This window comes from Musca vetustissima, unplaced genomic scaffold (assembly GCF_032173495.1).
Source record: "Musca vetustissima isolate MV318-11 ecotype Yass unplaced genomic scaffold, APGP_CSIRO_Mvet_v1 utg237142, whole genome shotgun sequence".
NCBI lineage: Eukaryota > Metazoa > Arthropoda > Insecta > Diptera > Muscidae > Musca > Musca vetustissima.
The window spans coordinates 12,308-29,092 of record NW_026880978.1 but is presented as its reverse complement, the minus strand read 5'-3'; the positions used below and the strand labels follow the sequence as shown (position 1 = coordinate 29,092).

The 16,785-nt window shown below is 32.8% G+C and overlaps 1 protein-coding gene across 1 annotated transcript; it reads left to right on the top strand.

Annotated features, from left to right (window-relative positions):
- The first annotated feature begins 1,404 nt into the window (after positions 1–1,404).
- On the top strand, positions 1,405–4,846 carry LOC133326999 (DDB1- and CUL4-associated factor 7). Its single transcript, XM_061535606.1, has 4 exons — positions 1,405–1,621; positions 1,688–2,147; positions 2,217–2,398; positions 4,507–4,846. Exons 1-4 carry the CDS (start codon positions 1,431–1,433, stop codon positions 4,703–4,705), a joined length of 1,032 nt encoding a protein of 343 aa, XP_061391590.1. The 5' UTR covers positions 1,405–1,430; the 3' UTR covers positions 4,706–4,846.
- The last annotated feature ends 11,939 nt before the right edge of the window (positions 4,847–16,785 follow it).

Sequence of the window (16,785 nt, the reverse complement as noted above, 5' to 3'; positions counted from 1 at the left end):
CCCTGTTGTCATCAAGCGGTGTCTATTACACTTCATTCGTAAATTTTCCTTTTTTCCATTTTGAGTTTCTTCTTTATCGGCCATTTTGCCTTCTCGCACATTTGTAGCAGGTGGAACGTTTTTACTTTTTCTAGGCATCACTCACTGTATATGTATATACATTCATTTTCGGCTTTGCAGTCGCGTCCGATTAAAGAAATATCTTTTTTAACTTGAAAATCAATGCAAATAATTGTGTAAAACATCAATAACTCAACGATAGATGCATGACCGAGTGATGAGCAATAAATTTTGAAACAGAAACAACAATTTATGTCATAAATAAATGTGAATATAAGCGTTTTTAGTTCTTCGGTTCAGCGTTTGAGACCCAGCATTTTTTTACTTTTTTGTGTAGTCCGGACCAACAATATAGACAAGCGGCGAAAATGATTTGAGCATTGTTGAGTTGTTCAAATAGATTTTGGAATCGAATAAACCTTTTTTTGTCATACCACCATCACCCATTCATTCCTCATCGCCATTAATTCTTGTTTTTTGGTTTGTCATATAACCATTCAGTCAAGTCAGCCACCCAGCCAGTAGTCTGTTCTCTGTCGTCGCCACTCAGACTGATGTGGTAAACAAAAGGTATTGCGTTTCGACATCGGCATTCTTGTTGACGGCAAATAATTGGCAGATATTCCTCCTTCGCTTGCACTTTCACAAGTTTCCGCACGTCAACAATCGGATCAGCGGTGGACATTGTCGAACCCCGCATTGAGTAGCAGAGTGACTAAAATATCGACATAAATATATTTTAGGTAAGTTCATTATTTTTAAGGAAATGGGAAATTAAACAAAAGACCGACCGACCTTCCTAAGCGATTATTGGCATTGTTGTGGTTGGTCAAGAGTAAGGGTGGAGGGAGAGGGGGTTAGTCTGTGTTTTATTTTTTTTGTTGCAGCGATGCCATTGACCGTGGTGTAAACAGAAACAATCTTAGTTACATTGCATATTTTGCGATTGCTTCTATATTTTTTCAGCTAAGACAAAGGAATAAATAATTGTTGTCTGCGATTCTATTTACGACCACATGGATTTTAATTAATTTTATAATGTTCATATGGAATGAATCCATTAGTACATCTAAATGGTCTAGGAAAACTTCGAGTAGCCTAATAACAACATGCTGCTGTTATACATCCAAAAACTTAACCTAACTACAGGATGACCAAACAGAACTGTCTAGCAATGAGTCTGAAAGTAATTTGGGAAATAGGATTTTTTTGTAAAATATAATTGATTCATTATCATTATATTTAGTTTATGACGTATTATTTGGCAATCAGTGGCACAACAATTAGTTCTATTCTAAATTTAAAGTATCTATTATTTTTATTAGTATTCTATCATTTCATCTTTGGATTTTCAATCTACAGGTATAGTTATGTCTGCAACCGCCGGAAAACGGAAGGAAATCTACAAATATTTGGCACCATGGCCATTATATTCGATGAACTGGAGTGTGCGACCAGACAAACGATTTCGTCTGGCTCTGGGGAGTTTCATTGAAGAATACAACAATAAAGTGCAAATTATAAGTCTGGATGAGGAGACCAGCGAATTTAGTGCTAAAAGGTAATTTCACAAATTTAATGTTGTCTTTCCAAATGCCTGAATTTTCAAAACATTTTTATATTTTAGCACTTTCGATCATCCATATCCCACAACAAAAATTATGTGGATACCCGATTCCAAGGGCATATATCCCGATCTTCTAGCCACAAGTGGTGATTACCTACGTGTTTGGCGCGCCGGTGAACCAGATACCCGCTTGGAATGTGTTCTAAACAATAATAAAAACAGTGATTTCTGTGCACCATTAACTTCATTCGATTGGAACGAAGTTGATCCAAATCTAGTTGGTACTTCATCGATAGACACAACCTGTACAATATGGGGTTTAGAGACGGGACAACCACATGGTCGCGTGTATGTGGCTGGACATGTAAAAACACAACTGATAGCCCACGACAAAGAGGTATACGATATTGCCTTTTCGCGGGCCGGTGGTGGTCGTGATATGTTTGCTTCAGTCGGAGCTGATGGTTCAGTACGAATGTTTGATTTAAGACATTTGGAGCATTCAACAATTATTTATGAGGTTAGTTAATTGCATTTGGACATCTGCGGTGATGACAAATAATGAGTTTTTTGTTTGTTTCAACGATAGGATCCCACACATACTGCTTTACTGCGTTTGGCATGGAACAAACAGGATCCAAATTACTTGGCCACCGTAGCAATGGACTCGTGTGAAGTTATAATATTAGATGTCCGTGTTCCTTGTACACCTGTTGCAAGACTGAGCAATCATAGAGCGTGTGTCAACGGTATTGCGTGGGCGCCGCACAGGTAAATATTTATCGGATTTTATAATATTATGAGGGTAGAAGTGAAACATTTCTTTGTGCACATGTTTGTAAGATGCAAAAAAATATGCATAGAATCACTTTCTGAGTTGATTTATGCTTGCCCCTCTGTTGATGTTAAATTTTAAACAAAGTACAGGTCGCATTTATAATCCGATTTTAATGAAATTTGGAACTGCTGATTTATTTGGCCCAAGGACGTACCCTATTGAAGTTAGTGAAAATCGGTTTAGATTTAAAAATAGCTCCAATATATTTTCGTCCGATTTTATGTAAATGGAGCACCAAAGCCCACACATTCCTTTCGATGTGTACGAAACTTTGCATAGGGTACTGAATTGAGTCTAGAATGATTTATGCTAAGTTCTGTGAAAATCGATTCAGATTTACATATAGCTCACATACAGTAGCGTGCATTATAATAGCAGTTATTATATTGAACATACCATTTTGGTGTTCTTGATTTATAAACAAAAGAATTTAAAAAAAAAGTTTTTTTTTCACTTATTTATTAGTTGCTTTGCTCTCTTTAAATTAAATTATAAACCACTGTGGTCTCATCAGTCCATAAAATGTTAGGCCACTTAAACAGAGGTGCTTTTTTTTGCAAATTTTAATCTTTTGAAGGTATGTATTTTTTTTTAAGTAGATGTACTTTTCTGGGAGATCTAGCATACAAATTGTGATGCAGCAACAGTCTCCTGATTGTACATGCATGAACTCAAGGTTAATTTTTTGTTTCAATTCCGTAATAGATGATTTGGGCTCATCTCGGACTCTTCTTAAGATTCCTTTTTCTTCAAATTGAGAGATTTTTCTATTTCGCCCACGCGTTTCTGGTTTGGAAGAGCATTAGATATAATTTTCGCAAAACAGCCAACCTCATCTTGTATAAATTTGTAAGTTTTTCCTTCAGAAGTCAATTTTTGAGTGAATTCTCGTTTTTCTTTTGGTCAGTGTTTTCCGCGGCACTTTTTTCCAAAACTTTTTAACATAACTTTTTTAAAAATTATTATAAGCTAAAAATATTCCGACCACAAAAACAAACTAAAAACTTGAATATTAATGCGATTTTACACGTTTTCTTACTTCACTGCTATTATTATGCAAGCGAACATAAGAGAAAGGCAAACAAAAAATATCGGTAAAATTTTTCAGATTATTTTCATTCTTTAAATAGAAATAGCATAAAGTATGGAACAAAATAGCGATTAAAAAATGTAGAAAGAAATCAAATTTTACCATTATTTTATAAAATATCGCGCATATATTAAGAAACAGTACTGAACTGCTATTAATTTGCACCCTACTGTATATATTTTCGTCCGATTTTATGTAAATGGAGAACCATAGCCGCAACATTTCTTTCGATTGGCAAGAAATTTGGCATAGAATAGAATGAATTGAGTCTAGAAAGGTGTGTGCTAAGTTTCGTGAAATTGGTTCAGATTTATATATATAACTCACATATGTATTTTCTCCTATTTTACGTAAATGGTATACCAAAGCCCCTACATTTCTTTTGATTTGCACGAAATTTGGCATAGCGTACTGAATTGATCCTAGAATGATGTGTGCTAAGTTTTGTGAAAATCGGTTCAGCTCGGTTTAGCTCCCAAAAATTTTTTTCGTCCAATTTTATGGTGCACTAAAGCCTCTATATTTCTTTTTCTGCAACACAAATGACCACTCAACTAACCACCAAAGCTTAGAATAAAGTATAAACTCCAATCAAACAAAAAGGATGACACTTTGGAGTTCAGTTGCCAATTGAATTTGAAATCACACAGTTACGATTAAACAATGTGTAATTTTTACAACGGCAATTAATATATAATTTATTTCTAAGTATTAATAAGGACAATTTTTAATTTTCTGATGCTGCATTTCAATCCATGACAACAACATTGTATCTTTGTTAAACATGTTTAACTAAACATTTATATATATTTTTGAGTATTGTTTTATTGTGACGATATGCGAACTTTTGAATTCATAAATAGATTTGCACAACAGTTAAAAATTGAACCGACCCATTGCACCTTTTTGTGTTTGCAAAATTTATAATACCCTTTTTTATTTCTTTTTTAGTTCCTGTCATATATGCACTGCCGGTGACGATCACCAAGCACTGATCTGGGATATACAGCAAATGCCACGTGCAATCGAGGATCCAATTTTAGCGTACACAGCCGCCGAAGGTGAAGTCAATCAAATACAATGGGGTGCAACGCAACCCGATTGGATTGCAATTTGCTATAACAAAGCATGTGAGATCTTGCGGGTCTAGAGACAACATAGAAATCGTCGCCGTAGCAATGCTCAAAGGACGTTGTATATTGGACAAGTTCTCATATATGCACCACCACCACAACAACAACAACAGCCACAACCACAGCCACAACAAAATTTAATAATAATGAAACAAAAATCTTATATTAACTACTAATACTACTACTACTAACTATAACGATAAAGATAATTATTACTACGTACGTATAGTCAAAAAAAAAAAAAAAAAATGTCATCGTCGTCGTAATCGTCACACTCATCGTCGTTATTGTCACTATGAAACGAATGAACAATGAACGATAGACATAATAATATTTTCAAAGCGAAATCTTAACAATCGACACTTCGTGTGTGTGTGATATTGTTTTTTATTTGCACACCAGAATAAACTCGAAAAAAAAAACAAATCAGTAAAATAGAATTAAAATTGGATAAAGCAAAAATACCATACAAAAGCAAATACACATTAACACCACGTAGAAACAAAATAACAGACAACGTTTTACATTTGTTTTCCTCTTTGTTTGCCAAAATTTGAAATAAAAAAAAATCAAAAAGAAAAAAAATCGACAGCTAAATGAGAAAAATCCAATCGCAAAAGTAAAAACCATTCAGCGAATCTGTAAAGTTCTAAAAAATGTTTGTATTTTATTTTGAACATTATAATTTTAAGCGATTAAGTTGTTTATTTGTAAGTTTAAGAGAAACAATAGTTTGCAAATTATTTATATACATTTCTATTTATATGTTAATCTTTAAGTGTAAAAAAAAAAACAAAACAAACAAATATATATTAATTACAGATCGTGGACAATTTAGTTGAAATGCTCACAATAAAAAAAAAACACGTACATTATTTTTTGTTTTTATTTTCATTTATTATGTTTGGTTCCAAAATGAAAGTGAATTTGACAAAATCAATAAATAAAAAAAAGTAACTAAATCGGTTTCAATTACATAAAAATTAACAATTATAGTTTTTAAGGAATACAATTGAGAGAACTGATCTTCGTTTGAAATCATAGTTTCGAGGAGTATTAGAAATTAAATAATTTCGCAAACAACTTTTCACAATAAAACATATTTTATTCATGTCTATATTCTCATTTTATAATTATAGTAATAATTATTATTTTTGTATTTATCAAAATGAGTCTCCAAATTGTATGTTTCAAAAATACAACACTAGCCTATAGGCGTAGAATTACGGACAATATAAATCTATGCCGCTAATTGTGGACAGATAACATACGACAGTAAACATTTATTTTTGTGTGTGCTCATCGATCACCAACTTTGTATGGTGTCAATGATTTTAGGTCCTTTGTAGCAATCCAACAGTTGATACATAGTGATGGGTATAATTTGGACATTTTTTTATGCGATACCAATTTGACTTCAAGAGAAATTAAAGTAGCATGACCAAATATGCCAATAGAAGTTCAAAATTCCTCTCAAATTTATCATACAAAATTGTATTGCAATTAAAACCGTTTTAGTTATTTTGTCTTCTAGTTTTTATTTAAAACCAAAAATCACAAAAATTTAATTCTATTTCAGTTTTTCTTTACTATAAACACAAGCAAATATGCTACAAAATAAAGTTTGAAATAACACGAACAACAAGAACAAAAAAATAACCAATAAATTTTTTATACAACAACAACAACAAAAATCCTACCTCGTTTTCCATTAAGGATTATTTGAAATGAAAACAAAAAACAAACAAACAAAAACCAAAAAATAAAAGAAATTCAAATAAGAAATGCAAAATTTTTTAAATTAAGTAAAACAAAAAAGAGAAGAAAAGTAATACTGGAAGAAAAAAAGAATTGAACATTTAGCCTTATTTACTAAAAGAAAACCAGAAGAACAACAAACCAACAGAAATAACAACAACAAGACGAAGAAGAACAAAACCAAAAAATCATTTTCAGCTACTACGGCAGGATAAGGGACTATCTTATTCATTTCACAATAGTTTGTTTATAATTTCATTTATTAAATTGAAAAAGAAAAAATGAAACAACAACAGCAACAACATAAAACATAAATTATTTAAAAAGTAAACAAAAGACAGAAATTATAATATTAATGTAACAAACAAACAAGAACTAAAGACATATTAATGCAGCTTTTTTTATAACTTCTAAAACCACAATATATTTTATATTTTGCAAATGAACAAAACAAAAAACGAAAAAAAACCAAATAACAGATATCCAACAAAACAAAAAAGAGAGGAAAACCAAAAAACAGACATCAATAATGAAACAAGAAGAACATGACAGTTTCCTGGAAATAGTTGTTTGCCATAATTTACTGTACTAATTGCAATTATTAATATATTCAAATAATCTCAGATTTTAGACTGAATTGAAATCAGGGCAATATCACCAAATTCACAGAAGTCAGTTGAATGATATCAGGTGTTTATTTATTTATTATAAATATTTCATTAAAAATTCAAATTCAATTAATGTAATCCATAATCTTATCCTACATTTCCAACATACATAAAATTATTTGATTTATTAGAATTATGCATCTGATTGCGTTTATTTATATTAATCGTATATTTATTTTTTTCCAATTGGAAACATTTTTATTTTAATTTTTATTTAACAGAACATGTTTAACAAATTGATCAAGTTAAACCAACAAAAAATACATTTTATATTTCGTGTGTATATATATGTTTGTAGTGTAACACTTTTTCACATATAAATCTGATTTGATCAGATAATCACATTAAATCTCTATTTCATCAGACAAATTAATAAAAATAAAAAGAAAAAAATACAAAATTGGCTATTTATATCAAAATTTGTTATTGGACTGTAGGATATATTAGTTGTGATATCGCGTGTTTATGATCATATTTCGTCATTTATGATCATATTTGACGAAAACTAGAACCCGTTGTACACAAGTAGATATAAACTTCAAACATGTAACTTGTGAAAAAAATCTAGATGTTACATTTTTGTAAGCGCTGCTCACTGTAGCTTAAAAACGCATGATACAATTAAAAATTATGTTCTTAAGCAAGAGATCCCACAAAACGTCCCAAAATACGTTTATTCGTTCTCAAGCTCCACAAACTTAATGAAAATAGTGTTTCCAAGGTGGGCATTTGTCAGAAAACAATGCAAAATTTAAAAAAATCCAAGAATCTTGGCGAAATGCATTGGAATATACCACTGTTAATTTTAAGCTTTTTGAGTAGTCTATGCAATGAAGTTTTTGGAATCGCTTTGGGCTAGGTTTTCGTTTATGAAATAAATTGAATTAAATATACACTGGTGGCCAAAATTAAAACAACTAAAATTGCAAAGATATGAAATGCTGTATAACTTTTCAAAAATAAACATATCGTCTTGTTTTTTTTACCCTCCACCATAGTATGGAGGGTATATTAATTTTGTTTTTCCGTTTGTAACTCATCGAAATAATCATTTCCGACCCTAAAAGTATATATATTCTTGATCAGCGTAAAATTCTAAGACGATCTAAGCATGTCCGTCTGTCCGTCTGTTGTAATCACTCTAGCGTCTAAACGAGTTGAGATAGATCGCCAAATTTTTGCACAGAGTCGTCTTTTGTCTGCAGGCAGGTCATGTTCGAAGATGGGATATATCGGTCCACGTTTAGGCATAGCCCCCATATAAGGGTACCCCCCAATTTTCCGTATTTTGGGGTTCTTGAGCGAGTTTTTCAACCAAATTCGCTGAAATTTGGTGTATTGAGTTGCTATTGGGTACCCAATTTCTCCACAAAAAATCATACATATAGGTCAATTTTTTCTGGTAGCCCCCATATAAAGTTACCCTCTAATTTTCAGTATTTTGGGGGTTTTGATCGTAGTTTTCAACCGAATTGGCTGTAATTTAGTACTTTGAGTTCTTACTAGGTAGCAAATCTATCCACTAAAAATTATAAATATAGGTCCATTTTTTCTGGTAGCCCCCATATAAGGGTACCCCCCAAATATCGGTATTTTGAGGTTCTTGAGCACGTTTTTCAACCGAATTCGCTAAAATTTTGTATTTTGTAGTCGTATATGGTAACTAATGTCCCTACAAAAAATTATTAATATGCACCCCCTTTTTGGGGTAGTCCCCATATAACCCCCTTTTTTATATTAAAATAGTTATGCAATTTGTTCCGCGTCGTGGGTTTAGTTCTAAGACTCTGTTTTAATCATATCTCCTGCGGAGGATATCGAGATAAAAAACTAGAACGTAAGGTTCGATAATGAACTATATATGAACTATAACCCGTATTTAGACCTAACTCTTATGTGGGAGGTACCAGAAGGAGTGGACCGATATTCCCCATTTTCGATCTTGAAATAAGTTTGGAAGAAATAATAAGATGACCAAAGTTTGGATGAAATCAAAATTTTCTGGAACAAATTTGGTCCAAAGAAACTTGGGGTCTAGAACCATTTTAACCGTGTTTTATTGTGGTTTACATAACCGGTTTGTGGAAATGTCGTTATAGGTCCACTTTTTCATTTCAAGTGCCTGTCAGTATATCTATGGTGGAGGGTATAAAAAGTTCGGCCCGGCCGAATTTTAAATCCGGTACTTTATTCACTTAAAAAAAACAAAGGAAAATTCAATTTGAAATAAATAAAAATGTATGGAAAAGCAAATACAGTAGGGACATATTTCCTGGTCCCGAAGTTTTAAGGCATATTCTTCATACAAACCTGTATTTTAGAGCAAACTTTTCTTATAAAGAATTATTTATTCAGTCCCATCTTTCTGTTACAACGAACTTGCTATAAATATACAAAATACTTAACGCTGGCAACCTTCACAAAAATCTCAGGTTCATCAAAGGAAATCTCAGGTTTACCTAATGTATGGCCAAAAAGGACACAAAAATTACATAATTTGGGAATTTTATATATTTTTTTCTGGGAATCCTTGGTTTTGTCTTTCCTTGGATATAACGAACTTCGTCTATAACGAACTAATTTGGTCCCTACTAGTTCGCTTTAATAGTACTACAGCAAGTCTCAATTTTTGCTTGGACAAAACTAAAGCAATTCAGACATCTTAAATTTTAATGAGCTCCTAAATTTTAATTATTGTTAACATTGTAATTACTATGTTTTGGTTTTACACATATTTCTATTCTTAAAGATCATTCTTCAAACCTTTTTATTACACAAATATGTGCCTGTTTTCGATTTTGACTTACAGCAAAAAATATATATAAAAAAATAGCTAGATACATATACAGTACACCTATAAAATAGAAAATTATCAGTGATTATGAAAATAATTTAGCACAGAAAATGATTTCGGAGAAATACTATATACATAAATCCGTGATTTCTCGAATATAAGTCGGTTTTATGTAAACATATCTGAAGTGACTGTTCATCGCGGAGGGAGGCCGCAAAAGCTCATACTAACTGTGCTGCAGTAATCAAAAATAATGATTATTCTGTCGATTATTAGCAAAATTGTAAACAAAGTACAGGTCGCATATATGATCCCAATGAGATGATATTTGGCATATCTCACTTAACCTTTTGAAACCCTATTGAAATTGGAGAAAATCGGATCAGACTTTCTACACCAGTAACATTTTACATTGTGGGTCACGGTTTACAAATGACATGAGGTCAAAGTCAAAATTCCATATTTTTGTGAATATTTATATATGCTTCATTTGACATCTGTCAAAATATTAACATGAAATGACGACCAATTAAACAGAAGGGACTGGTGATTATAATGGAAGTGAAAATTATCAGTAATTTGAGGCTAATCATCACAAATTTCGTATTTAAAACTCAATTTAAAAAATTGAGTTGCAGGTCCAAGTGCCATATATTGCCAGAGGTTATTTTAATGGTTATACCACCTATCGTCGCACCAATCGGTTATACCACCAATCGTCGCATTTATATTTTGAGTTATAGCCGATAATTTAAAAAAAAAAATGGTCGTTGAAAATTACATGTACAAATTTAAGTTTTTCTAATCTACACTAATTCAAGAATGTCACTACAAAATTTCAAGTGAAAATCTCAAACACTTTAAGATATATAGTCGATTTATTGTGTCAGCATCAAGTGACGGCAAGAGATTTTCTCTTTAAACGCATTTTTCTCGAATCAGTCTTTTACGAATGGCGGGTACGATAACTCAAAAACTAATAATCCGATCGATTGAAAATTGGGACGTTTCTCTGTGAGTGTATAGCTATCATATGAACTAGGATAAATCCAATCGGTCGAGATTTTCCTTTTTTTAAGGGTCCGCCATTTTGTTGATTTTTGAGCGAAGCCAATAATCCTAGTTCATATGAGAGCCAGGCATGTACCCTTTCTAACACCGTTGGAATTTTCAGATTCCGGTGTTCCAGTGAGGAGTTGTTATCAAATCTTCCTACCAAAAATGATCAATATTTGATCACTTTTAGGGTAGCCCCCATACTTAAGTGGTTGTAATTTGTTATATTGGTTTGTGGTATGGTAGTAAATATATCTACTAAAAATTATGGGTATTTTGGCGGAGCTTGAACACGTGTTTAAATCAATTTGGGAGCAATTTAATATTTTGGATTCTCATTAAGTAGAAAATGTCCGCGACAAAAATTATCAGCATTGGTCCATATTATTTTATTCGGTATTTTGGGGGTTTGGGCACGTTTTTAACCGAATTCACTGTAATTTGATTTTTCAGGTTCTCATAGGGCGTTGAATCTTCCTACTAAACGTGATCAATATTGGTTCACTTTTTATGGAATCCTCAGGCTTCAATCAAATTGGCTGTATATTATTGATTCTCATTGAGTAGGAAAACTTCCTATTTCCTGGTAGCCCCCGTATAATGGTACATCCATTATTCGGTGTCAAATCTTCCTACCAAACGTTATCAATGACAGCTACGGTTTGGTATAGCTCCCATAGAACGTTACCATCCCATTTTCGGCATTTTTAAGACTTTAGCAACATTTTCCAACCAATGGGGCTGTAATATGTTATATAGGGTTCTGGAAGGCTGACTTATATACAAATTTGTGAAGTGATGTCCATGTTATAATATAAACACACATAAAGCTTTGCTTTCTTTTCGGTATTAATAGATTTTTAACCAAATTTTCTCATGGGAGTGGCTATAATTGGATTCCTAGTGAATAAATTAAAAAATCCCGTTTAATTTTTCCAACTAGAGTGTTTGTAATTTCGAACACAATTTTTTTCGAACATGAAGAACCTACTGCTACAAACCAAAATGATATATTCCTCATATAAACGTCACGATGGACTTAAGTATAGTTTTGGAACTGGCGGATGCGAATGCACAAATTAATCCAATCGGTTCTAAATTTTAATTTTTGTAATATGGTGAAAATATTTTTTTTTATCCGTATTGTGCGAAGTTAATAGCCCTTTTTCGTATCAGAGCCAGATGTCCCAATGACTAGAATTCACAGCAACAACGAAAAATTAAATAATTTTGTAGGTTTGTGTGCTCACAAGAGTTGTTTTACGCCACGTAAAATGGGCCCTATACACAAGTTTTAGTATAATGGTCATATTTCGACTATCTGGATTAATCAGGGTCAGGGACGTACGCAGGGGGGCGGCCCGGGGGTATGTATCACAGTAAATGTATGTTTGTAACAGCGAATTTTTTCATTTTGTACAACCGGACCCCCCCCCCCCCCCCAAATGAAATCCTGTGTACGTTGCTGATCAGGGTACAGGGCGCACTTATGTAGCTATTGTAAATTATTTTTTGTATGAAGTTCTGGCCAAGGGTTTTAAGGATGGACTGGAATGTAGGAAGTTTCAGAAGCATTTTTTTGTTTCACATATTTTTAGATTTTAAAATGATGCCAAGGGTGTATGTATTTGATAATTGAATATTATTGAACCATCATAGAAAACCAAAATGCTTTTCAAAAAGCTTTTTTACTTTTTTCATTAGTAAAATAAATGTTTCCTTATTAAGTTCCACGTCAGTGTTGCTATTGAGTTGTACTTAGAACCTAGAGAAATAAAAAATTCTAAAAAAGTATTTTTTGTTTAAATATTATATATGTTATATGATATATTTTAAAAATATAATGCATTAATAAAAAACAACAAAATTGTTGTTACAAATATTTCCAGGACGATGTCTTCTTGGCGCTGACCACCAATTACATGCTCTTTTTTATTTTCAATTTTTTTTTATTTTTTATATTCCTAACAAAAATCTGACTGCGTTATTGAATTCAATCCAATAACAACAATTCCCAATAAGAAATAAATAAAAACAAATTCATTAAACAATAAATACAATACAATATAACATACATACATGCATATATATTTTTATTATACATTATTTAATAACAATTTCACACACAGAATTGTGAATTTAATGGAAATCGAACATAAAAAAGGATGCTTCAAAAAAATTAAGAAAATTGTTTTTTTTTGAACAGAAATATAGGCAATTTGATTTGAACAGTATGTGTATGTGTCCTTATTATGTTAGATTTCGATTATATGTCACAATATCTTCATGCATTATACAATATATTGTACATAGATCTAGATATATACTTTATATTTGTGGTTATACCATGAGGAAATAAGATTCAAATTATTGCTTGTTATTATAAAATTCATATCAATACTTTGTTTTTTGACTTATTCGGCTTTCTGTTTAAATCAAGAATTCAAAACGTGTTCAATATAGTAACACGTCAGAGCAGAGTCCGATTTTTTTTTTTTTGCAATTACCATTTCGGTTCGTTCGTTGTAGAGGAAAACTCCATAAAATTAAATATTTTCATGATATTACGTTTTGTATTAATTATATTGCGTCATTTTTCGATTAATTCACTTTTTCCCTATTCATATTCTTTTCAAAATGTCAAAGAAAGATCTTTAAGACTCGTGGTATAATTTCGAATATGTTGTACTTAGGTTATTTACACTTATTTTTTAAAAAACCAAAACAGAGATCACAGACATTAGACTTGTAATAATTATTTATTTTATAAAAATCGATTTATTCTTAAGGAGAAATAATAACGGAAATAAAATAACGTTTATCTTATAAAAACCATAAGAAACAAAAACAAAAATAATTATTAAAAAATAGCAGCAGCAAACAAAATAAAAAACGAGAACAAACACACTTCAATAGAACTGATACATTACGTTTAAGGATATAAAACAAAAACAAAACAAATATTCATTATTATTATTATTAATCTCCACTATAATTTAGTAATAACGATTAAGGCCCCCAATACATACATGCAAACATACACACATCTCCAATACAAAGGATCAAATATATACAACAAAAATATAACAACCTTTCCAATTGACAATGAAACACCACAAAACAAATACATACATACATACACATGTATACACCCACTCTCATATGCCCGCCCATATGTAAAGACAAAACACATCCAAACTACTAACCAACCCACAATGTCAACTACAAACAACAACCAACAACAATATCCACAACTAAAGAAAAAAACAAAAACAATTAGATTAACAATAACCACAACCACAAAAGCAGCAACAACAAACAATTCTATCCTGCGAGAGAGAAAATAAGATTGTGTACACAAATTTAGAAGACAACAAAATAAACATTGTAATAAAATAATAATAATTATAATAATAATAAATAACAAAAAACGAACAACAACAACAAAAAACCAAAAAAGGCAAATGAAATAATATCCCCCAAAAAAGAAGAAAAAGAAAACAAACAAAGAAAATTTGAAATAAAACATTCTATCCATAGGTGCGTTGTGTTTTTATTATTCTATCTACCTTTGTCTATAGGCAGGTCAAATTTGTTTAATTTTAAAATTCTGCAACCACGAAATTATATACAGTTTAGGTATAACTTTGAAATTTGGCACATACATTTGCACGATTCGTAGGATATGTTGTAAGATTTTCGTCGCATCATCTAACCGAGATGATTACAATTTTGCGTTACGAGTTCTAGGTTAGGAGGAGGGTGTGAAATTCTAAGAATTTTGTCAATATAGGTCCACATGTTGTTGAAGGATTTAGCTCACAATGTGCAATTTGGCATTCTAGGTTGGGAAAAACATCTTCGCAAAAAAATACTTTTTTTCAAATCCTATTTAGGATATGGCGTCGGGTTAGTTGCCCACACTCGGAAAGCCCCTCTTACTATGGAAAACGATCCCCGCAAACTTATAAAGGACCACGATCTGCGAATCTGCACTTGGAATGTGCGCACGTTGTACAGAACAGGGGCAGTGTTCGCTTTGGCGGATATACTCAAGAAGTACAAAGCCGATATTATTGCCTTACAGGAAATGCGATGAAAAGGGACAGGCGTAAGTAAATCAGATGATTACGCACTAAATTATAGCTGCCATGAAACGACACATAAATTTGGCTGGGGATTTATGCTTAACAGGAGAATAAAAGATCACGTCTCCAGATTCACTCCTGTAGATGAGCGAATTGATATAATCCGTAATAAATCGAAGTTCTTCTACATCAAAGATGAGCAGACCAAAGACATATTTTACGAGCGCCTAGAAACAGCATATGACCGCTGCCCTGGCCATGACAATAAAATTCTGCTAGGAGATTTTAAGGCCAAAAATCGGAAGGGAAAATATTTTTTGGCCCCACCGTCGGAATATTCAGCCTCCATGAAGAAACATCCGAGGTTGATTGACTTCGCGGCAGCAAAAAACAAGTAGTTAGCAGCTCCTGTATTTATCCTGACCAAGTAACGAGAAATCAAATTGATTAAGTTGTAATAGACGAAGGCATTCATCCAGTGTATTCAATCGATACGAGGAGCGAATTTCGATTCGGACTACTACTTCATAGAAGCCAAGGTTCGCACTCGTCTGAATGTAGCAGCAAAGGTGCGATCTACCACAACACGGAAACTCGACGTCGAAAAGCTGCAAACACAACAGGTAGCAGAGGCCTACTCCGCTCAACTTAACCAACTGCTTGACGAACACACTTCTTGTCCCGATAATAGTATAGAAGCACAATGGCAAAGAATTGCCCACTCCCTACAAACTGCAGCAAAAGGAACACTTGGGTATCAGGAATGTCGTAATTCTACTGATGTGAAAAAAATGCAGCGAATAGGCATCCCTGCAGACAAGAAAAACGTGAGCTAATCGAGATGTACAGGAGTCAGCATGAAGTCTGGAAATTTTAGCAACGAGTAAAACACCAAACCGAAAGCTTTGGTGCAGACACATCATCCTGTAGAGATGAAGAAGGAAACCTGGTGACGGTATATAGTGTATACCACCTAGCACAGATGACGTCAGAATAGCAATCAATCGGCTGAAGAGTAATTAACTATTTAAAATTGTTAAAAAGGAGCATTGGTACAATTTAGCTAAAGGAATGCATGCCCAATGATTGGTACCTCAGCATCCTGTGTCCCTTGCACAAAAAAGGAGACAAGACGATATGTGCCAACTATAGAGTAATTAGTCTTCTTCCCATCGCATATAAAGTGCTGTGTGAACGTCTGAAGCCAATGGTCAATGACATTATTGGACCATACCAATGTGGCTTCAGACCACTCTGCGCCAAATCCTGGAGAAGACCTACGAAAAACACATCTACACATTCCACCTATTCGTCGACTATAGAGCCGCATTCGACAGTCCTATCCGTTCACTGGTATTTAAAGTCGTGTCTGCGTTCGGTATTCCTACAAAATTAATACGGCTATGCAGGATATCTTTAAGTGGCACAAGGTCAGCAGTTAAAGTCGGAAATGACCTATCGGAGCCCTTCAATACAGAACGAGGATTCAGACAAGGTGACAGTTTGTCGTGTGTTCTTTTTATCGCCAAACCAAACTCACACTCTACAAGACGCTGATACTACCCGTGCTGTTATATGGGTCTGAAGCATGGCTACATGCGCAAGCAGATGAGGCAGCTCTTGGAGTAATTGAGAGAAAAATTCTCCGAAAAATTTACGGCTCGCGCTTTTTAAGCTCGGCGTTCTGTAACAAGCTAGCTAAATAAGTAAGTATTAAGGATAGTGTATTATTA